A 22,345-nucleotide genomic window follows, 5' to 3' on the forward strand; every position below is an offset into this window, starting at 1 on the left:
CAAACCCCCTCTCAAATAGATAAAAACAGTGACGGGCCACAGGACCCCCGTGCGTTGGCTGGGGACGTCCCCCAGGGCTCACGCACAGCCCACGCCTTTGGCCGTCAAGTCCCCCTGACCATCCCCACTGAGCCTGGGCGTGAGCAGAGACCAAACTGATGATTTAAAAGAGAGGGAAAAAAAAAGACAAGAAACAAACCAGCCAGCCAGGCACAGGGAAAATCCGAGGGGACCGGGTAGAACTGAGCAGGGGAGAGGAGAGGACCGGCGGGGGTGGGGGTGGACCACGGCCGTCCTCGGGGCTCCTGAGGGGCAGCCGCTGGGGGCGGGGTGGGCGCCTGGCTCCCCACAGTCAGGGGCTGCAAGGCAGGACCTCCCCAGCCGGCCCCGGGACACCCACCCCCCACCACGGCCCCCTGGGTCCAGACCCTGGCTCCGCACGTGTGTGTTCCACACCCAGCCGCACACCTCTCTCCCGGCAGCTTCTGCCTGTGCCTGAACAGAGCCTGGAGCCGCGCCGAGCCCCCGGAGACAAGCCGCCGCCAGGACGGCTGGGAAGGGGCCCCTCTGCTGCTGCCCACCACCTCCTCCCTGGGACTGCGGCTTCAGGACCTGCCCCGAGGGCTGTGCGTCTACCTGGACCCCCAGGAGGCCAAGCGCCTGGGCACGGCCGGCCCCCTGCACTGGGAGCACAAGCAGGCCAGGCTGCAGGCCCTGGAGACCATGGCCCACGTCCTCAGGCAGCGCATCGACATCCTCACCAGCAAGCTGCACCGCCCCGAGGCGCCGGACGCCGCCCCGCCCCCGCGCCCCAGCACCCTGCCTGCGGCTGCCGCGTCCCCGGCTGCGTCCCCGGCCACGGCCTGTCCCGGAGCCCTGGTGCCCGACGGGGGCAGAGGAGTGCCCCGGCACTGGGTGGACGTGCAGGCCAGGCCCCTCCTCTCTCCCACCTACTTCCTGGACGCCGAGATGCTGCCGTGGGGCCCCGGCACCTGCCGTGAGAGCAGGTCCCCAGGTAGGGCTGGGCCAGGCCGGGCGACCATCCCCGGCCGAGCAGCGAGGGGACCCTGTTTGCTCTCGGCCCCTCGGCTCCCCCTGGAAGGGGAGGTGTTGTCTGGACGCTCGAGGGGTCAGCGGAGTGGCCACGGCGCAGGCCACAGCTGTGGCCACGGCCGGGGCGCAGCGTCCTCGCGCCCCACCGGAGCCGTGGCGTCCTTTCCCGCAGGAGTGGAGGGCGGCCGTCGGGAGCTGGAGAGGAAGCTGCGGCGGGAGCTGGCGTCCATCCAGGCCCTCGGCACGCTGGCAGGGAGGTGAGCGGAGCCCCCACGGCCCCCCGTGGTCCACCCGAGGCTGAGGGCGGGAGCTGACGCCGCGTGCCCACTGGCAGTGAAGGGCGGGAGGGCAGGTGGGGGCCGCAGGCCGGCCTGGCAGGCTCCAGCAGGAACCCCGGTGGGCGGGGTTGCTCTTCCCCCTGCATCTGGGGCGGGGACCCCGACGTGCCCTCCACGTGGGGCTACCCCGGTCAGTGCCCCGTGGAGCTGCTCTCCCCCAGCCTTGGAGACCTCTCGAGTGCGGGCAGCAGTGACCACCAGGTTCCACGTGGGTCACCATCCCCCCATCTCCGTGCTGCTCCCCACGTCCCTGGCCTGGTGCTTCTACCCATCCCCAGGAACCCCTGCCCTCCCCACTGCCAACACTCCCTCTCCCACCCCCACCCCGAGACCTCGGGGGATGGTGCTGCCCGGTCGCTGTGACCAGCAGGGGGCGGCATTGCGCTGGGTCTTTGGATTTTGCAAGTGGGGCTCCCACGGCCCCTCCCAGCCCTGAGTGGCTGTGTGTGAGGCTCCGAGGCTGCGAGCCCAGGAGGGCCAGAGGGCGCAGGGCTGGGGTGTGTCCACCCTGTTTCCCCTGGGCCGAGGCTGCGCCCTCCTTGCCCCCACTGCCTGCAGAGCCAGAGAGAGACAGGGAGGGGTGACATCTGGGAGCCTGCCCCCAGGGCCCAGGGCTCGAGGGCCCTCCAGCTGTGTCCACAGCAGAACCTGGCCTGTGCCTTGTCAGGCAGCAACTTAGCTTGACCGCCCGGAGCCGGGCCAGGTTCCAGGCCAGGGCAGCTGCTGTGTCCGGGGTGCAGGCCGAGGCTGCCCTCGTCCGGCTTGTGGCTGCCCCCTTGCCCTTCCCGCATCTCCGCCTCTCAGGGGCCACGGCCCTCAGCCCACTGCCGGCACTGTGGGTCCGGCCGGCTGCCCAGCGACCCTGGCATCTGTCTCAGCCTCAGGGCTGCCCCTGCTTTCTGGAAAATTCTTCAGCATCTTGCAAGCCCCTCATGGGCTGGACACACGCCCATTGCCCCTGCAAGGCCCTGAGCTGGGGCTGGGCAGCTGGGCCACTCCCACACCCTGGGCAGGCACAACACCTGGCCCCCAGCAGGTGCACAGCCAACACCTGCTTGCCTGGAGCCGGGGTGGGGGCAGGAGGGCTGGTGAGGGTGTGACGTGGGCGGGGCTTGCACTTCCTGTGCCCCCACCCCCAGCCCCCAATCCCATCAGCTGCCACCCCTAGAGGAGAGGCCACGGCCAGGTCAGTCCCTGATCCGGTCAGCCCAGAGTGCTGGCCACAGCCTGAGCACTGCCCCATGGGCCGGCCCTGCTGTCTCGGTTCCCTCTGGGAAGCGCTGGCCGTGAGGAGGTGGCCGTGGGGTGGGCCAGAGCTCTGTTAGCCGGGACAGGGGGACCAGGCTCTCGGCCTCGGCAGGAAGGTCAGGCCTTGACGGGCAGGGCGTCCGGCAGGGTGGATCTGAGAGCGGCCGTTCAGTCGGGGCGCCCGGTTCCGGGGGTCAGTGGAGGGGTCCCCCACAGGCCAGCGGGCAGGCGCCCGGTTCCGGGGGTCAGTGGAGGGGTCCCCCACAGGCCAGCGGGCAGGCGCATGGTTCCGGGGGTCAGTGGAGGGGTCCCCCACAGGCCAGCGGGCAGGCGCACGGTTCCGGGGGTCAGTGGAGGGGTCCCCCACAGGCCAGCGGGCAGGCGCACGGTTCCGGGGGTCAGTGGAGGGGTCCCCCACAGGCCAGCGGGCAGGCGCACGGTTCCGGGGGTCAGTGGAGGGGTCCCCCACAGGCCAGCGGGCAGGCGCCTGGTTCCGGGGGTCAGTGGAGGGGTCCCCCACAGGCCAGCGGGCGGCTCGGGACGGAGCTGGAGCTGCCTGTACACCAGGCTTGCAGGGGAGCGGGGCCCAGCTCATCCCGCCGTCTGAAGTGCCGACTTAGGAGCCAGCAGAGGTGGCCAAGGTGACCATGCTGGCCAAAGGGACTCAGATCCAAGCCCCAAGCCCAGCGCCGGCCGTGGAAGCTGACTGCCCGGGCACCTGCCGGGCTGCCCTGGGTCCGGGCCCCGAGCGTGGCCTCCTGTAGGGGGAGCAGGTGGAGGGCGTGGCAGGGGCCCCCACCCCCAGCGGCACCTGCTCACGCGCCCGCCTGCCCTTGCGTCCTGCTCTAGACAGGGTTGGGGGGGCTGGGGCTGCTCCCGGCCCCAGATCTTCCTGCCACTGAGGGTGCTGCCCCCACCCCCGTCCCCGCCCCACTGCCCACTGGACTTTCTGTGTCCCCAGCTCACGAGGGGCGCCAGCCACGCCAGACCCCACCTGCGACTCCCTGTGGCTGGAGGAGACGCCGGCAGCCGGAGGGGCAGGCTGGGCGGAGCCCTGGAGCTGCGGTAAGGGCACGCCTGCGGCCAGGCCCTGGGCTGGCTGGTCGGGTGGCCAGGGGGGTCTGCCGGGGACCCCCTCCACTGCCTAGTGCTGGAGCGTGGCCCCGAGGCTGGCGAGGCAGCCGCGCCTCCGTGAAGAGCGTCCACGTGCCGTATTAAAGTGTTTTGAGGCTTTTGGGAGCCCGCTGCCTGCTCTGTGCGCTTGGGACGCCCGTGTGACACGCGTGGGTTGGATCGGGGCTGACACGCTTGCTCCGTGAGCAGCCATGCTCCGGGTGCCACTGTGTGCGGCCTGCATGGGTGACGGCGTGCGGCAGCCCGGGACCCTGCCCCTTCTCAGCCCGCTGAGGGTCTTAGCCCCTGGGTACAGACGTAGGAACTCGCCTGGGGCCGAGAGCTGGTGTCCCCGCTGGCCGTCCCCAGGCAGGTCAGGAGCCACAGAGGCCCCGCGATGCCACCACGCGCTCGGGGCTTCCTGCTGGCGGTGGGCTGGGCTGCACCGTGGGAGCTGAGAGCTGACCCACGCGTGGCTCCCAGCACTGACCCAGAGTGGTTGGTCAGTTCACTTCCTCCTGAGAACGTGTTCTGAGCGCGGGAGTGAAACACGCTCGCGTGACGGGGCAGACGGGTGGGCGGGCGCGTTCAGCCCAGAGCAGCCCCCGGTACCCCTGCACCCACACAGGGGGTCAGCAGTGAGGCCCGGTGGCCTCAGGACGACCTGGGGGCAGTGAGAGGAGCCCCAAGATTGCTCCTCAGGGCCAGGCCTGGGGGAGCAGAGGAAGGGGTCTCAGGCCAGCTTCTGCCGCGCCGGACCCTGGGCGGCTGGCCTGCTGCTGCCCACCGTGTGCTCGCTGGGGCTGAGGACAGGAGAGAGTGCTGTGTGTGCGTGCACGTGTGCACGTGTGTTCGTCTGTGTTCATGTGTGTGCACGTGTGTCCACACATGTATGTGCTCACGGCATTTCCCTGTGTTTGTGCATGCATGTGTGCATATGTGTGTATGTATGTACATGTGTTGCGTGCGTGTGCGTGCGTGTGGGCGTGGAAAGGGTCTGTCAGGCTCACACCGGGCCCCCTGAAGGAAGGGGCTGTGCCCCGACCCCTGGAGGGTCTCCCACCCCCCTTGTCTCGCTCCCGGCTGGGGGAGGTGAGGCCCCGGCTGGGCTGCTGCCTCCCAGCACCCACGGCGCAGGGCTGCAATTGGCTGCTTACGCGCTGGGTGGGCCTGGCTGGCCCCGGGCACAGCCCCTGCCGGACGTGGGCCGCGAGACGGCGGTGCTGGTGCCTGCACAGTGCGTGGGGCTTGGGCTTTGGCTCCGGCGGGGACAGCTGCGGGGGGAGCAGAAATCGCTCGTGGGGGCACGGGCAGGGGGAGCCCAGCCGTCTGTGCCGCAGTGGCTGAACACCTGCGGCCGGGTGGTTTGTGCTGGACAGAATCCAGAGCAAGGCGCTGGCACCCGGCGAGGGCCTTCACGCCGGCCACGGGCGCAGCCACAGAGAGAGGGTGCCGGACACGAGGGGGCGGAGTGCCTGCCCCTCTATGCCAGACCCACTCCCCGACGCCGCCACCAGCCCCTTCCAGAGGGCAGAGCCCCCTGCCACGCCGGCCGCTAACGCCCCGGGGCCTGGGGTGCGTCCCGTCCACCTCCTCCTTGGGGGCCGCCAGGAGTCCACGGGCTCCTGTGGAGGCAGCACTGTCCGTGGAACGTTCTAGACCTCAACACCAGCGCCGTCCAGAGGACTCTAGCTCGCAGCCGCAGAGCGCGCTGCCCAACAGAGCACCCATGATGAGGGCAAGTTCCGGATTCCCGTCTCTGCCGTGCGAGACGCTGTCCACGTGGCGGGGGGCTCGGCACCTCACCCCCTCTCAGTTCAGACGTGGACGGCAGGTGTGGCCGTGGAGCTCCAGGCTCGGAGGCGGGGCCTCCCGTGGGGGCAGGGTGCCCTGCAGTGCCCCTGGCGGGGGGCCGTGGTCCCCGGGGACCCGGGCCCAGCAGTGACAGGGCCCCTCCTCACACTTGCCGTGTGCTACACGCGTGCCCCGTGTTGTGTGTGGACGAAGCCGGCTCCCCGGGTCCTCGGCCACCAGGCACTGAGGTGGCCACGGATGGAGCTGGAGCAAGGCCGGTGTCCTCCTCTGGGCGCTGCCAGCCACTGGGCCAGCCAAGGCCACGTCCAGCTGGGGTCGGCTCTCGTCTCCCTGGAGGTCTATCGGGGGTGCCCGCGGGGCTGGAGGTGACCAGCAGCTTCCCCTTGTGTGGGGGCTTCGGGCCTCTGAGGCTCGGGGGCGAGGGAGAGGGACAGCACCCTGGCCGCCCCGACCCTGGGGCAGCAGCAGAGTCCCCGGGGACCACCAGGAAGAGAGGCCGCACTGCTGCCCCGGGGGCCCCCAGCAGCCGCGGGGATTCCAGGGGGAGCCCGGCCCGCGGCCCTCGCTGTGCCCGCCTGCTCAGTGACCCCCTGCTGGGCGCCTGGGGTCGCTGCCGCGGCCGGGGTCACACGGAGCGGCCCTGCCGCGTCCTTCAAGCCTCTGCCTGTGCCCGATCCTCGCTCACCGGCCCCTCTCCGTGGCCCCCAGGTCAGCGGCAGCCCCGGGACCCACAGGCCGGGCACCTGGCCGACATCCAGCGGAAGTCCTGGCGCTTCCTGGAGGCCCTGGAGGTGAGTCCCGCCCCCGAGGTGCGGGTGGAGGTGGGGGCCCGGCGGGGCGCCGGCTCTCAGCGGCCGCCCTCCCGGCAGCTGGGGCAGCAGGCCCAGGAGCAGGCGCTGGCCCTCCTGTGGCAGCGAGCGGAGCAGGAGGTGTGGGAGACGCAGGCGGCGCTGGACGGGCTGCTCTTCAAACGCCGGCTGCAGGTCAGCGGCCGGGACCCCCAGGCCCCGCCCGAGCCCCCGAGCCGCGGGCTCCGACCGGAGGGCTGCCTGGTGCTCACAGCCGGCCTGGCGTCCCCGAGCTCCCGAGCCCCCGAGCCGCGGGCTCCGACCGGAGGACTGCCTGGCGCTCACAGCCGGGCTGGCGTCCCCGAGCCCCCGCCCTGCCCAGGCCACAGAGGGGCCACTCCCCCAGAACAGCAGCCAGGCCCGGAGGTGCTGGCCCCAGACGGCGAGGCCATGGCCGGGGCCTCCTGGGAAGGCGCCGTGGGCAGGACCGGCACTCCCACGGGACCAGGGAGCGTGTGGGCACTCGCCTGTGTGTGCGACGGCCCCCAGCCCCGTCCTCTCGCCCCCTGCCCGTGCCCCAGCCCCTCCTGGTCCCTCTGGCCACGCCCTCGTGCTTCCCTGGACTCCGGGACTGCCCGGGGGCGGGGTGGGGCCGCAGCCGCACAGACAGACAGAGCTGGGCTGGACGTCCTCCCGGCCTCGGCCTGGCACCTGCCGCCCCCCACCTGGGGTCCCGGGACTCCATGGAAGGCGGGGGGGGGGGGGCGCACTCGGCCCGGTAGCAAGCGCCGCCTCTCCGTCCTCACAGCGGGCGATGGACAAGCGGCCGGGCCAGGCCGAGCAGGACGCGGCTTCGCAGCTGGAGCGGCCGCAGGCCCTCGAGGACGCAGGACAGACACCGGGCTCTCCGCGCGCTGCGCCGGCGGGACCCCAGTGAGGCCGGGGCGGGGCCGGGGCGGGGCGGGGGCGGGGCTGGGCTGGGGCTGGACCCCAGTGAGGCCGGGGCGGGGCCGGGGCGGGGCGGGGGCGGGGCTGGGCTGGGGCTGGACCCCAGTGAGGCCGGGGCGGGGCCGGGGGGCCGGGGAGGGACCCCAGTGAGGCCGGGGCGGGGCCGGGGCGGGACCCCAGTGAGGCCGGGGCGGAGCGGGGCTGGACACCAGTGAGGCCGGGGCGGGGCGGGGGCGGGACCCCAGTGAGGCCGGGGCGGGGCCGGGGCGGGGCCGGGGCGGGGCCGGGGCGGGGCAGGGCCGGGGCGGGGCTGGACCCCAGTGAGGCGGGGCGGGGCGGGGGCGGGACCCCAGTGAGGCCAGGGCGGGGCCCGGGCGGGGCGGGGGCAGGGCCAGGGCTGGACACCAGTGAGGCTGGGGCGGGGCCGGGGCGGGACCCCAGTGAGGCCGGGGCGGGGCTGGGCCGGGGCTGGACCCCAGTGAGGCCGGGGCGGGGCCGGGCGGGGCGGGGGTCTCCGGTGAGGGCGGGGCCCCAGCCTTGGTCTCCCCCCGCAGTTCGCACCCGCCCCCAGCGGGGGGCGCTGCCGAGGCCTCCCCGGGCGAAGGTGAGCCGGCTCGCAGGTGAGGCCGGCCCGGTCGTGCGTGGGGGAGGGCTGGCCCGGCTGCGTGGGGACCGGGCTTGGCCCACAGCGCGGTGGGGGCTCCTGGGCTCCTGAGGGTGCGCTCGGCTGTGCAGAGGCCGGCGCGGTGATTGACAGGCGATTGACAGGCGACTGACAGGTGATTGACAGGTGACTGTCAGCGAGGGGCAGGGAGGGTGCTGAGACCCACGGCGGTCGCAGCAGCCAGGGCGGGGCGGGCCGGGGCTCCCCCAGGTCCCAGCAGGGCTGCGTGGACGTGGGCGGCGGCGCCGGACTGACCCGAGCAGGACGAACTCACTGTGGGCTCAGGGCTCTGCGGCTTTCACGGCTGCGTTAGAACCGAGGAAGTACAGGCGCACAGTGTGTCCGCAGGCGGGGTCTGTGGTGCGGTGCACAGTGTGTCTGCAGGTGGGGGCTGGTGCGCACAGTGTGTCCGCAGGCAGGGTCTGTGGTGCAGGCACACAGTGTGTCCGCAGGCGGGGTCTGTGGTGCGGTGCACAGTGTGTCCACAGGCGGGGTCTGGTGCGGTGCACACAGCGTGTCTGCAGGCGGGGTCTGGTGCGGTGCACACAGCGTGTCTGCAGGCGGGTCTGTGGTGCGGTGCACAGTGTGTCTGCAGGCGGGTCTGTGGTGCGGTGCACACAGTGTGTCTGCAGGCGGGGTCTGGTGTGGCGCGCACAGTGTGTCCGCAGGCGGGGGTCTGTGGTGCGGCGCACAGTGTGTCTGCAGGTGGAGGCTGGTGCGCACAGTGTGTCTGCAGGTGGGGGCTGGTATGGTGCGCACAGTGTGTCTGCAGGTGGGGGGCTGGTATGGTGCGCACAGTGTGTCTGCAGGTGGGGGGGTCTGTGGTGCAGGCACACAGTGTGTCTGCAGGCGGGGGTCTTGTGCGGCGCGCACAGTGTGTCCGCAGGCGGGGTCTGGCGCGCACAGTGTGTCTGCAGGTGGGGGCTGGTATGGTGCGCACAGTGTGTCTGCAGGTGGGGGCTGGTATGGTGCGCACAGTGTGTGTGCAGGCGGGGTCTGGTGCGGTGCACACAGTGTGTCTGCAGGCTGACCCCGCCCCCTCCCCCCCCCAGAGCCCTCGGCCCCCGCCCGGACGCAGCCCCCGGACGACCCCGCCTGCCAGGTACGCGCGGGGCCGCGGGGCGCAGGCGCGCAGTCCCGAGGGCTCCCGGCGGCCGCGGGCGCTGACCTGTCCGTCGCGGCCCCGCCCCAGCGCGCGCCGCCGAGGCCACGCCCAGCCGAGCCCGCAGCTCCCCGCGCCCGCGGCCGCCTCACCGCGCAGGTGCTGGAGCAGAGCCTGCGCGAGGAGCGGCTGCGCGCGCAGCACCAGGCCGCACTGCTGCGCCTGCGCGAGATGGCGCTGGAGGAGACGACGCGCGCCGAGCTGGCCTGGCTGGAGCACCAGCGAGGGTGAGCGCATGCGCGCGGCCCGGGCCCCGCCCCCGCCCGGCCTCGGCCCCGCCCCCGGGCCAGGCCCCGCCCCGGCCCCGGCCCGGCCCCGCCCCCGCCCGGCCTCGGCCCCGCCCCCGGCCCGGCCCCGCCCCGGGCCCCGCCCCCGCCCGGCCTCGGCCCCGCCCCCGGGCCCCGCCCCCGCCCCGGCCCCGGCCCGGCCCCGCCCCCAGGCTCCACGCCGCGGGGAGCCACAGGTGTTGGCGCTCGAGGCCGGGGAGGGCTAGGGCCCCGGACACGCGGGAGACGAGCGGCCGCGCCTCGGCCTCGCGAGCTCCCCTGAGGCGTCGGGGCCGCCTGTCCCGGGCCCCGGGCGCCAACGTGGTTTTCCTGCCGGCCCCCCAGAGGGACCCTCGCTGCGTTGTCAGACCCAGGAGTGGCTGTGAGGGGTGGGGTCCCAGGGCACCCAGTCCCCCCATGCAGGGCACCTGCTCCCGGGAGGGCGTGGCGAGGGGCCCGGGCAGTGCCCGCGTGACCTCCGTCCTCCGCCAGGCGCCTGCGGAGCCAGGGAGACAGAGCCGCGTGGGCCGCCCTGGCCGAGAGGCAGCAGCGAGCCCTCAGCAGCCTTGACAAGGGGAAGGTACCGGCCGGCGGGGCGGGGCGGGGCGGGGCGCCCGAGCCCTCCCACCCCCCGGGCCAGGTGGGAGACAGGGGCTGACAGGGAGGGCTGAGCCGGGACAGGGCGGGGGGAGGCTGGGCCTGGCCCCTCGGCCCTGACCGGCCCCGCCCGGGTCCAGAGGGAGATCCGGCACCTGCGGGACATCCAGCTGTCCATGCACCGGGACCGGACGCTGCTGCTGCAGCACCAGAAAGACGTCCTGTGCGTGCAGAGGGCCGCCGCGCTGCTGTGGCAGGAGCTGCAGGCCCCGGTGGGCGTGGGGGCGCGGGGGCGCGGGGGGGGGGCCCGGTGGGCGCGGGGGGGGGAGGGCTGAGGCCCAGGTGGGCGCGGGGGTGCGGGAGGGGGCTGAGTCCCAGGTGGGCGAGGGGGTGCGGGAGGATGCGGGAGGGGGCTGAGGCCCCGGTGGGCATGGGGATGTGGGAGTGGGCTCACGGGTTTGCGGGGGAGGGGGCTACAGTCCCAGGTGGGCTCACGGGTTTGCGGGGGAGGGGGCTGCAGTCCCAGGTGGGCGTGCTCGCCGGGCAGGGGGCTCAGTGGGCCCGCGGGGATGCGAGGGAGGGGGCTGCGGGCAGAGGTGCCCCCCCTTGTGGGCGTGCCTCAACCCTGGAGGACCAAGGGGCCAGTTCCCAGAGGGTGGGGCTCGACGCAGATGGGAGCAGTGGGAGGCGCAGGACGGAGGGGCGTGGCCAGTGGTTCCTAGGGTCCTGGGCTGACCTTGGAGGGGCTCCTGGGGCTGATGGGGAGGAGGCCGTGGGCACGCGGGCTGGGGACAGGAATGAAAGCACTGGGCTCCCCAGGTCAGCCTGCTGGGGGGCGGGGAGCACCCTGGGAGCTTGGGCCTGGGCCCCCAGGTCTGAGCAGGGTTGCAGGCCCTGCTGGGATAGGCACCTCCCACTGTGGCCTGGCGCCCGTGGGGGCACAGTGTCCTCGGTGCCATGGGCCCCCTGCCCGCGTGAAGGCCACCCCCCCAGAGGGGGCTGGATCAGAGACGGCCGGGGGGCTCATCCCGCACTGCCTCTCCTAGAGCTGCAGCCCCCGGTTCCAGGCCGCCCGCCAGAGGGGCTCTGGGCAGACCCCGCAGCCTGAGGGGACGCCGTGCCCCATGGAGACGCCGTGGCCCAGGGGCCCCAGCAGCCCCCGCCCCTGGAGACCCCGTGACAGCACCGAGGCTCTGCAGTGAGTGTCCCCGGCGGCCCTGCCCGCTGCGGGCACGGAGGGGGCACCTGCTCCCGGGCTGGCCCCATGGCTGTGTGCTGGGCAGGCTGTGTCCACTAGGAGCGTCCTCCCCCGCCGACCCTGGGGTGCCGGCCCCCCGGGACAAGCCAGCGGGGGGCCAGTGTGTGGCTGCTCTGGGTGCCTGCCCCCTCTCAGGCCTGGCCATGGGCCACGGAGCCGCTGGCTTTGGTTTGCGGCAGAAGGGCATGAGGGGCCCTGTCCAGCGTGAGTCATGGGGTGGGGGGGGTGCTGGCCGGGAGGAGCTTTGATTGGCCATAGGACCCCTGAGCAGCAGGAAGTGGCCCCCGCCAGGAAAGGACCCCCAGGAGCAGCCCCCGCCCCACCCAGAGCCTCTTTCCTGAGTTGGGAGGTCAAGGCCCACCCTCCGGGCCTGTCCGCCGGGCAGCTGTCCAACCGCCCAGTGGCCTGGGCTGACCACGGGTTCACCGGCCAGCCCGCGGGGCTGGAGGAAAATGGGGCCGCTACGCACGCGGTGGGCGGGCCCCCGAGCCCAGGCGTCTGCCGCCGGCCCTCCCCAAGCCCCACCCTCGGAACTGGCCCCTTGTCTGCCAGGGTTAAGGCACGCCCACAAGGGGGCGCACCTCCTTGTTTGTTCATTCAGGAGATGCCCGGGTGGGCTGGGGGCCAGTCAGGGCGAGGCCGCGAGAAGGGCTGGGGTCCTGGCCTGAGACCCCACGTGCCAGGCAGGGCTTAAACCTGGGAGGGCGTGTGGGGGCCCGTGTGCAGAGCCTCCAGGCCCTGCCCCCATGGGAGCCGTGTTCTAGCCCCTCGGCTGGCTCCTGCCGGACTCTCTGGACACAGGATCACCTTCTTCCTGCCCACGGCCGGCCAGGGGTGCATCCGGGAGGGAGACACGGGGTTGCCCTTGGGTGGGGGCAGCAGGTGCCTGGGGAGAAGTGAGGTGGTGTCCCCGAGCAGGCCCTGCCCCCAGGAGCCCCCCGGGTCCCTGGGTCCCCTGCTGTCCCCGCAGCGCAGCCCATGCCCTGGGGCTGCAGCCCCCCCGCCTCCCAGAGCTCCAGGAGGGGGCTTCAGCAGGTGCACAGGCACACATAGTCACAGCCCATGCAACACACGCACACACACGTGTGTACACACGTGTGCATATGTACACAGTACTCACACCCGTGCACATATGCACACATATGCACACATGCGTACACCCATGTATACACACATGTACACGTGTGCGTGTGCACATGCACATGCATGCGTGTGCAGTCACCCATGCACACGTGCCTGCACACATACAGACATGTACATGCATGCACTCACATAACCCACGCACACACACAGACGGGCACACATGCACATGCATGCATCACGCATGTACAGACACGTGCACATGCATGTGGGCTGTAACAGCATTAGATAGGTGCGTGCGCATGATGCACACGCCTGCATACACACACATACATACATACAGGCACACATGCCTGCACGTGTGCACACACACACGTGGCCCGTCTCCAGGCAGAACCTCGGCAGAGCCACGCAGGGGAGACGGACGGCTGTCTCTGACCCGTAGCGCTGTCTCCAGCCGGGCGGTCACGCGAGGGCTGGGGCTGCGTGGGCCGGGGCCGGGACCCTGTGTCCTGCGCAGCCTCCGGCCTCAGCTGCCCCTGGGTGTGTGGTGAGGCGGCAGGGAGCCGTGGTCAGGGGCCGGTGGTCACCCTCACGGCACCGCCTCACAGGCCTGCCACGGAGCCCCCGCACGCGACGCCCGCCCAGGCAGCTTCGGGGCCGAGGTGGGGAGAGGGCGTGCCTGCGGCCAGCAGCCCGCTGGCGGAGAGCGACTACCAGGCCGGCCCAGGTACGGGGCAGGGCAGCGGCGGCCGCCAGCCAGGGTGGGCGGTCACTCATCTGGGCCCCGGGCAGCAGGGGCAGCGTCAGGTGTGCCCAGGGTGTGGTGGGGCCCGGGGCCTCGCCGGCCGGTATCTGAGTACAGCAGGGTGCACAGGGCGCTTGCCCTGGGCCCCCAAGCGTAGGCCTCGGACCACGGCCGGGCAGGTGCAGCCACGCAGACCTGCCGAGGGCACCGCCTGTCCCGGCAGAGCCTCCCCTGAGGGGGAGTGAGGATGCGGCGGCCCCCAGCTCACGGGGGCCTGGCGGCAGGGCTGGCTCCCTCTGCCTTGGCCGTCGCCAGGAGCTGGGACCCCGTCCAGTTACTCTGGCCACCCCTGCTGCCTCCCAGGGTTCGCGGTAGCAGGAAGCTGCCCTCCCACGTGGGCGCAGGGCCCGCCAGGCCATAGCAGGGCACTGGGTCGGAAGTGGAGCAGCCGGGGCTTGAACCTGTGCCCATGTGGGACGCTGGTGCTTTTCCCTGCGCCTCGTCCTGTGGTTGGGAGGTTTGGTGAGAGGGACAGCGGCCCCTCCCCCGGTGTGGGGGGAGAGGTGGGCGGTGGGCGGTGCGGCCTGGGGAGCACGGGAGGGGGCGGGGCCTCCGACACCGCAGCGGCAGGGGGCGGGTCGGCTTCAGGACGGGGGAGGCGTCAGGGCGCAGGGCTCGGGCATCAGCGAGGGGCCTTCTCAGCACCGGCTCCACTTGTTTCCCAGGTCTGGGGGCCCCCCGAGGCCCGGTGCAGGCCAGCGACATTCGGGCCTGTGCCGCAGAACCCAGGGAGCTGCTGCGTGCGGCCCCGCCGGCCGTGCGTCACCTGAGCCTCCTGGACATGCGACAGCAGCCGCTGGGCCCGGCCTTGGCTGTAGGCACCCCCGGGCCGGGACCCCTTCCTGCCAGACCGCGGCGGGGGGCATCCCTGGGAGGTAGCTTCCTGCCCCTGGTGGCACTGGTGGGTCTGTGGTGACTCCCCCCACTCCCCGGCTTCCCCACGCAGGCCACACCGGGGAGCCCCACCCCAGCCCAGCCCTGGCTGCCGGAAGCCGGGGAGCCGCCCCCAGGTAGGTCCCTGGGAAGCAGCCGGCGGGCCGGCCCGCTGTGGGTGCTGCCCGGCGGCCCCTGTGCCAGCGCTGGGAGGCCCCCGAGGGACGTGGAGGAGGACGGGCCCTGGTGGTCCCCTGCCCTGGCCTCGGACCCCTTCACAGCCCGAAGACTGGCCGGCTCCGTGTCCTGAGGGGTGACGGGGCGCGGCGGGGGATTAAAGCCTGCCTTCCTGACACAGCCCCAGCGCCTTCCTCTAGACGGCTGTAAGGTTTGGGGGCCGAGGCTGAGGCTTTGCCCGCCTCGCTTCTTCTGAAACCATCCACGTGGCCCAGAGGCCTGGCTCGGGGCCCAGTCCCCGGGGGGCGGTGGGTGGGAGCAGACCTCCCTGGGTGTCAGGATGGCACTCGGAGCTCAGCCCCCAGCCCCCACAGCCCCCACCCAGGAGCAGGAGGCGGCCGCTCAGGGCCCAGATCGGGGTGTCCAGAGGCTGGACCTCAGGGAGGAGCTGTTGGGGCAGGAAGAGGCTACAGCGGCTCTGCCCAGCCCGGAGGGGCCCAGCCGGGGGGCTGGGGGTGCGGTGCGTCTCTGGGACCCCCCTAGAGTCCGCGGCGGTGGGCTACTGGTCAGGCTGCTATGGGCACCGTGGGCGGGAGTGGGGCAGAAGCCTCCCTCCCTGTCCCCGGGGACACGTGTGCTGTCGTCATCCTGGGGCCGTGGAGGGGGCCGTGCGCCCACCCCCATTCTGCAGACGAAGGCGGGGGCCGGAGGCGGGCGGCTGGGCCCCTGCGTCCACAGCACCCGCTGCTCCCTGATCTGCCTGTTCCCCAGGAGACGCCGCCTTGGCCATCGGGGAAGCCCGCCGTCCTTCCTGCCCGGGGTGTGGGCGAGAGGGCGGGCGTCCTGCTGGCGGGGTTCCCACGAGGCCCCTGGGCTCCAGGTCCTCCAGGCTGGGCGGCCTGAGGCCAGTGAGGCCTCAAATTCAGCCGACAGCAGCTGACCTCGTGACCCCGTGTGGGTGTGGCCTGGGGACGGAGCTGAAACATCCAGGGGCCCCTCTCTGCGGGCCAGTGCCTCGGGCTTCGGTGCCAACACCCGGCCCAGCCGGGGGGGGGGGCGGCGGGACAAGTCCTGGGGAATCGGGGACAGAACGGTGAAGTCCCCATGGCCCCCGCCCGGCCCGGGCACCCCACACACACCTGTGCAGGCAGAGGGCGGCCAGGGTGGGCGGCACCCAGACAGAACCCGCTGGGGGCAAAGGGGAGGAGCCCTCCCAGTTTGATCTAACTGAAGGAGTTACAGAGAGAGAACGAGAGACAGAGAGAACCAGAGACAGAGAGACAGAGACAGAGAGAGACAGGCACAGAGAGACAGAGACACAGAGAGAGAGAGACAGAGAGCTTTTCCATCCGCTGGTTCACTCCCCAGATGACCGCAATGGCCATGGTTGGGCCAGACTGAAGCCAGGAGCCAGGAGCTTCTTCTGGGGTCTCCCACGCAGGGTGCAGGGGCCCAAGGACTTGGGTCATCTTCCACGGCTCTCCCAGGCCACAGCAGAGAGCAACCCGTGCCCACATGGATGCCGGTGTCGCAGGCGGCAGCTTCCCCGCTACGCCACGATGCCGGCCCTGATCTTGAAATGTTTAATGGCTTTTCTAGAAGCTGCTTACTGAGACCATCACTGACCGCCGGACGATAGCCACGTATTGTTCCTGGAGAAGCGTCACATCCATTGGATTCCAGGAATCTCACGTGGCCTCAGAGCCCCTGGGAGCCCCTTCCGTCCCCGCCCCGGCCCTGCACCTGCTCCCGCGCTGGTGCTGACGGCCCCTCTGCCCCACAGGAGACCCTCAGAGCAAGCCGAGCCCCGCCCTGGCTGAGGAGCCCCGGGCCTGGGGCTGCCACACGGAGAGCTCCCTGGACCAGAGCCGAAACTCCCGGGATGGAGGGGGTGTCTGTGTGAGCTGGGGCGCGGGGGCACTGGGCCTTCACGCGGGGGCGCTCTGGGGGGACCTCAGAGACTTCTCGCAGGCTCCGCGCTCTGTGACTCGCGCTTCTCTGGGTCTCCCCTCAAAACTGAACAGCTGGGCGGGAGGGGAGGTCTGGTGAGTGGGGGTCTCCATGGCCCCCTCGAGGGGGATGGTCTTTGTCCTTTAACAGGGGCTCCTGGGACCGCGGGGGCTCGGCCCGGGCGGGCTAGCCGTCCCTCCGGCACGTTCTCAGCAGGTGGCCGAAGGCAGCACCAGCAGACCGGAGGCAGAGCTGGCGCTGGAGTTGGCCAGGAGCCCGGTGCAGGAGCCCCAGGCAGCGGAGAGCGTGCGGTCAGGGGAGCAGAGGTGCGGGACCCCCCTGGCTGGGGCCCTGAGGCGTGCAGCCAGGCGGCCGGCACCCCGCCCTCGGCTGCTGAGCCTGGCACCTGGAACCCTGACGACTTCGGGAAACAAAGATGCCCCCCGAGGTCCCGCGGGGGCTGTAGCAGGGCCCTGCCCTGGAGCACGGCCCCATCTCCACCTGCAGGGAGCCCGGGAGCCTGTGCTCTGCCGGCCAGCTCGGGTGGGGGGACTGGCCGGCTCCGGTGGGGGGGACTGGCTGGCTCAGGTAGGGGGGACTGGCCGGCTCAGGTGGAGAAGGGACTGGCTGGCTTGGGGGGGGACTGGCCGGCTCGGGGGGCACTGGCCAGTGTGCCATCGTCATCCCTAGAGCACAGGCGGTTTTCTGGTCCCCTCGGGGTCCTGGCAGCCCCACCCCAAGGGCTTCTCTGTGCTTCCAGGATGGAGGCCCGACAGCCGGAGGACCCCAGTGCCCCCTTTTCCAGGCTGGGAGCCCCCCTGCTGGCTGCCCCCCCAGGTGAGCGCCCCTCCAGGGACCCCAGCCTGGCGCAGGGGCCATCGCGTCCCCACTGCTGGGTCCTCCAGGACCAGTGTCCAAGGCAGAGCCGGGCTTTTCCCCACTGCCCACGAGCCCCACTCCCCGTCAGAGGGCTGCCAAGTGGGAGGTTCTGGAACCCTCCATGTCTCAGACGAAAGCAAAGCCAGGCAAAGCGGAGCCCTGGGTCGCTGGACAGCAGCTGTGGTTCTGTGAGAGGGGTCCCTGGGCTGGAGAAGCCCCCCACCCCGGAGCTGCTCCTGTGTCACTGGGGCAGGGGGGTAGTGTTAGCCACTGGGTTGCCTCCAAAGGGACTGAACTCTGCCCCAGTTGGGGTCTTCCTGGCTGGGGTTTGCTGCCCCTGCTGGCACAAAGGGAGGGGTCCTCCTGAAACCCCCCCTCCCTGCAGCTCCTGCCAACCTGGACGAGGAGGGGGTACCAGCCGCCCAGTGCCCGGGCAGCCCCCTGCCCCAGCCTGCGGCCCCCCGGGGCCTGAGCCCTGCGTCTGCCTGCGGGACGTACTCCGAAGTGCAGGGGTCAAGCCCCGCCTCCTGGGCCAGCTCTGCCAGCGGGGGGCCTGGCCCCTCCCCCACAAGGTTTCAGAAAGCCAAGGCCATCCTGGTGCAGCTGTCGGACAGCTCCGCCTCCCCGTCCAGTGTGGGCGCCCAGGACGATCCCCCCACGGGCTGGGGCTGGGGGCTCTCCACTCGCTCCTCCTGGGAGGCCCTGGGCCCACCTCCGTCCTCCGTCCCCGGGGGCACAGGGGGGCTGAGCTGGCAGGGGCCGCAGGCCTGGGCGGCTGGTGCCCTGGGCGGCCTCTCTGTGGAGGCAGCAGGGGCGGGAGCCTCGGAGCTGGGGCATAGCCCTCCGCCCCCTCCGTCCCCTCCGTCCCCTCCCTCGGGGAGCTGGTCACTGCCACTTCCAGATGCCCCCTGGGCAGGGGCAGGGGCAGGGTCGGAGCTGTCGGAGGCCTCCAGCCACGTGTGGGACGAGCACAGCGAGGAACACCTGCCAGGACCTGGCACCGGTGCCGGCCCAGCCCCCGGCAGCCTGTCCCCCGCAGACAGCTCGGCCGACCTCCTCGGAGACCGAGTGGCACCCCAGCTGCACCCCTCCCTGGGCCCCAGGGACGGGCGGGAAGCTCCCAGAAGCGGCGAGAGCCCGACCACCGGATCGGACACAGGAAGAGCTCCCGAGGCGGCCGACGGGGCCGTCACCGCACACCCCTCTTCCTCCGGGGACTCGGACCTGTCGCTGTCCTTCCCGTCTGAGGGGGTGGGCTTCGGCGGGGGAGAGACGGCCCCTCTGCAGGCCTGGCCTGCACCCCAGGTCCCGCCCAGCCCGCAGGCTCCTCCTGGGGGCCCCGGTGGCCTGGCACGGGGTGGTGGGAGGGACAGACGCCCCTCTGTCCTGGAGGAAGCCGGGGCCCCACGTGCCCCCCGTGCCGGCGGCATCTTGGCGGAGATTCTGTCTCCGGTGGATGAGCAGCTGTCCTATGGCAGCGCCGACCTCCCCTCCTGCCCCGCCTGGGACACCCGCCTGCCGCCGCCGCCGCCCGCTCGCCCGGCAGACAGCGACGTGGAGGGCGCTGCCCCCGGCCGCAAGGACTCCCCTTCCCCGCCCGAGGAGGCCTCGCTCCCTGGGGACTCGGCGGACACCACCGACCAGCTGTCCACCCTGTCGGAGGAGCTGCTGGAGGCGGGGCCGAGGGCAGCCTCACCTGAACTGGCCTGAGCTGAGGGGGCAGGAGGTGCCCCTGGGGACCCGCAGGGTCAGCGCAGTCCCTGCCTCCGTCCCGTGTGTCTGGGGAGGGTCTGTGGAGGCTGCTGGCTGTTGGCACCCAATGGGCGCCCCAGGTTTGGGGCCCTGGGCTGGCAAAGCCCTCCTGGGGGCCACAGGCCGCTGGGGCGTGTCCTGGGAAGGGGGCAGTGTGCCAGAGGGGGCAGGACACACCCCGGGACGCCCTCCACTGCAGCTGGGCCCTTGGGCAGCCAAGCCTGCCCGGCTGAGACCCCCACCGGAGACCCCCGGGCCCGCCTCCCAGCATGGAGAGAGGAGGTGGACCTGGTGTCCACCCAGCGCACCCGGCGTGTCCTGCGTGGTTCGCTGGCTGTGCTGGCTGCGCCGGCCCCTCAGGCAGCACCTAGGCTGGGTCCTGGAACCCTGGGAAGGGCAGCCTCAGGGGACCTGCTCGTGTCCCAAGTGGGGGGGACGTGCCGGGGTGGGGAAGCGGGCATGCGCGCTCACCCAAGAACAAGCGCCTCCACGGGGTGGATGCAGCCACCCAGGATGGCTCAGACGGGACAGGGTCTGCGTTTCCTGGACACGGGGCCTTGTGCGCCCATCTGGTCCCGAAGGGCACCTGTCCAGGGTGGGAGGCCGCTGGCCAGGTACAGGCGTGGGTGAGGGCTGGGAGAGGGGGAGATAGTGCGGGCTGGGGGCGGCCCCGACTCAGGCCCCCGGTGGGAGGGTTTGCGGGTGCCCCTCCGTCTCCAGCGAGGTCTGGCTGATGGGGACCCCTGTTCCTGAACTGGGTGGAGGAAGCGGCGACCCAGGGCGAGGGGCCGAGCGTGCTCACGGCACTCTTGTGGCTCCCGAGGGCTCCGGGCACCCCTCTCTCGGGAGCAGGGCCCCCGGCTTCAGCAAGCTACCCCCGGGTCTGCACCGCCGCCTCCTGGGGCAGAGGGGGGTCTCTCGTTACCCTAAGGGCCCCTCCCAGCTGTCTCCCAGTGCCGGCCTCAGGTCTGCAGCCTAGGACCGGCACTTGGCCCTGGTCCAGGCTGTGACCAGGCAGAGGGAGCGTTTCCTGTGGGGGAAGGAGTCCTGGAGGCATTGACGTGGGAACGGAACAGCGCGCAGAGCCTCAGGCCTCACCCGGCCGGGGCAGGGGCGGGCCTGGCGGGGAGGCCTGCCCAGCAGGGGATGGGGGATGGGTCTCCCCAAGGCAGAGGCACGGTGGCCCTGGGTGGGCTCGCAGGTGGGTGCCTGTGTGGGGTAAGGAGCTGCCCAGGACCCTGCAGCCACAGCCACAATCCCGGGACGTGGAAGCCACGGGGCCCTGGGGGCTGCACAGGGGCGACAGTGACCCTTGTGCCCATCGACGCCGGGACCTCGTGAGCGCAGCAGGGCAGGCGGCAAGAGTGCTGCTTGGTGAAAGGGTGGCTTTTAAAAACCCAAGGCAAGGCCAGCGCCGCGGCTCACTAGGCTAATCCTCCGCCTTGCGGCGCCGGCACACCTGGTTCTAGTCCCGGTCGGGGCGCAGGATTCTGTCCCGGTTGCCCCTCTTCCAGGCCAGCTCTCTGCTGTGGCCGGGGAGTGCAGTGGAGGATGGCCCAAGTGCTTGGGCCCTGCACCTCATGGGAGACCAGGTTAAGTACCTGGCTCCTGCCATTGGATCGGTACGGTGCGCCGGCTGCAGCGGCCATTGGCGGGTGAACCAACGGCAAAGGAAGACCTTTCTCTCTGTCTCTCTCTCTCACTGTCCACTCTGCCTGTAAAAAACAAAAACAAAAAAAGGCAAGAGCACCCTGGGGCCACCCACTCTTGATGGGTGATTCTTCAAAGGGAGAAGGAGGGGCCGGCGCTGTGGCGCAGCGGGTAAAGCCGCCGCCTGCAGTGCCTGCATCCCACATGGGCGCCGGTTTGATTCCCGGCTGCTCCACTTCCGATCCAGCTCTCTGCTGTGGTCTGGGAGAGCTGTGGAAGCCGTCCCTGCACCAGGTGGGAGACCCAGTGCAGCTCTAGCCATAGCGGCCAACTGGGGAGTGAACCAGAAGATGGAAGATCCCTCTCTCCTCTCTCTCCAACTCTGACTTTCAAATAATTAAATAAATCTTTAAAAAGAATGAAATGCGTCCAGGAGCCAAGTCGGTTCTCGCAGGGGCAGCTGGGATCCACGTGCTCACCCCCTGTGGGGTTAGAGACCCGCGTGCTGGCTTCCTGCGGGGTTAGAGACCCGCGTGCTCGCTTCCTGCGGGGTTAGAGAGCCGCGTGCTCACTTCCTGCGGGGTTAGAGACCCGCGTGCTGGCTTCCTGCGGGGTTAGAGACCCGTGTGCTGGCTTCCTGGGGGTTAGAGACCCGTGTGCTGGCTTCCTGCGGGGTTAGAGACCCGCGTGCTCACTTCCTGCGGGGTTAGAGAGCCGCGTGCTCACTTCCTGTGGGGTTAGAGACCCGCGTGCTCGCTTCCTGCGGGGTTAGAGAGCCGCGTGCTCGCTTTCCTGCGGGGTTAGAGACCTGAGTGCTGGCTTCCTGCGGGGTTAGAGACCCACGTGCTCACTTCCTGCGGGGTTAGAGACCCACGTGCTGGCTTCCTGCGGGGTTAGAGACCTGCGTGCTGGCTTCCTACGGGGTTAGAGACCCACGTGCTCACTTCCTGCGGGGTTAGAGACCCACGTGCTGGCTTCCTGCGGGGTTAGAGAGCCGTGGGCTCACTTCCTGCGGGGTTAGAGACCCGCGTGCTGGCTTCCTGCGGGGTTAGAGACCCGCGTGCTGGCTTCCTGCGGGGTTAGAGACCCACGTGCTCACTTCCTGCGGGGTTAGAGACCCACGTGCTGGCTTCCTGCGGGGTTAGAGAGCCGTGGGCTCACTTCCTGCGGGGTTAGAGACCCGCGTGCTGGCTTCCTACGGGGTTAGAGACCCACGTGCTCACTTCCTGCGGGGTTAGAGACCCACGTGCTGGCTTCCTGCGGGGTTAGAGAGCCGTGGGCTCACTTCCTGCGGGGTTAGAGACCCGCGTGCTGGCTTCCTGCGGGGTTAGAGACCTGCGTGCTGGCTTCCTACGGGGTTAGAGACCCACGTGCTCACTTCCTGCGGGGTTAGAGACCCACGTGCTGGCTTCCTGCGGGGTTAGAGACCCGCGGTCTTGCTTCCTGCGGGGTTAGAGACCCACGTGCTCACTTCCTGTGGGGTTAGAGACCCGCGTGCTGGCTTCCTGCGGGGTTAGAGACCCGCGTGCTGGCTTCCTGCGGGGTTAGAGACCCGCGTGCTGGCTTCCTGCGGGGTTAGAGAGCCGTGGGCTCACTTCCTGCGGGGTTAGAGACCCACGTGCTGGCTTCCTGCGGGGTTAGAGACCCGCGTGCTGGCTTCCTGCGGGGTTAGAGAGCCGTGGGCTCACTTCCTGCGGGGTTAGAGACCCACGTGCTGGCTTCCTGCGGGGTTAGAGACCCACGTGCTCACTTCCTGTGGGGTTAGAGACCCGCGTGCTGGCTTCCTGCGGGGTTAGAGACCCGCGTGCTGGCTTCCTGCGGGGTTAGAGAGCCGTGGGCTCACTTCCTGCGGGGTTAGAGACCCACGTGCTGGCTTCCTGCGGGGTTAGAGAGCCGCGTGCTGGCTTCCTGCGGGGTTAGAGAGCC

General features: G+C 71.4%; 1 protein-coding gene across 9 annotated transcripts in view; it reads left to right on the plus strand.

The window, feature by feature from the left end:
* Positions 1-20,835, plus strand: part of CCDC187 (coiled-coil domain containing 187) — a 34,766-nt gene extending 13,931 nt beyond the window's left edge. For 2 of the 9 annotated variants that reach the window (XM_089322522.1, XM_089322518.1), the window contains 19 exons: positions 483-1,015; positions 1,226-1,310; positions 3,601-3,704; positions 6,276-6,358; positions 6,437-6,550; positions 7,164-7,288; positions 7,858-7,907; positions 9,020-9,069; positions 9,160-9,356; positions 9,888-10,035; positions 10,133-10,264; positions 11,039-11,190; positions 12,942-13,060; positions 13,804-13,952; positions 14,085-14,148; positions 15,972-16,087; positions 16,289-16,464; positions 16,899-16,975; positions 17,403-20,835. In XM_089322522.1, coding sequence (XP_089178648.1) covers positions 483-1,015; positions 1,226-1,310; positions 3,601-3,704; positions 6,276-6,358; positions 6,437-6,550; positions 7,164-7,288; positions 7,858-7,907; positions 9,020-9,069; positions 9,160-9,356; positions 9,888-10,035; positions 10,133-10,264; positions 11,039-11,190; positions 12,942-13,060; positions 13,804-13,952; positions 14,085-14,148; positions 15,972-16,087; positions 16,289-16,464; positions 16,899-16,975; positions 17,403-18,727 — 3,799 coding nt within the window. In that variant the 3' untranslated portion in view covers positions 18,728-20,835. Of the gene's footprint in view, positions 1-482; positions 1,016-1,225; positions 1,311-3,600; positions 3,705-6,275; positions 6,359-6,436; positions 6,551-7,163; positions 7,289-7,857; positions 7,908-9,019; positions 9,070-9,159; positions 9,357-9,887; positions 10,036-10,132; positions 10,265-11,038; positions 11,191-12,941; positions 13,061-13,803; positions 14,014-14,084; positions 14,149-15,787; positions 16,088-16,288; positions 16,465-16,898; positions 16,976-17,402 lie in introns of those variants that run through there. The other 7 variants (XM_089322504.1, XM_089322510.1, XM_089322498.1 and 4 more) reach the window with 7 other exon arrangements.
* Positions 20,836-22,345: the final 1,510 nt, after the last annotated feature.

Source organism: Oryctolagus cuniculus, chromosome 1 (genome assembly GCF_051225735.1).
Source record: "Oryctolagus cuniculus isolate XC-2025 breed Fujian yellow rabbit chromosome 1, ASM5122573v1, whole genome shotgun sequence".
Taxonomy (NCBI): Eukaryota; Metazoa; Chordata; class Mammalia; order Lagomorpha; family Leporidae; genus Oryctolagus; species Oryctolagus cuniculus.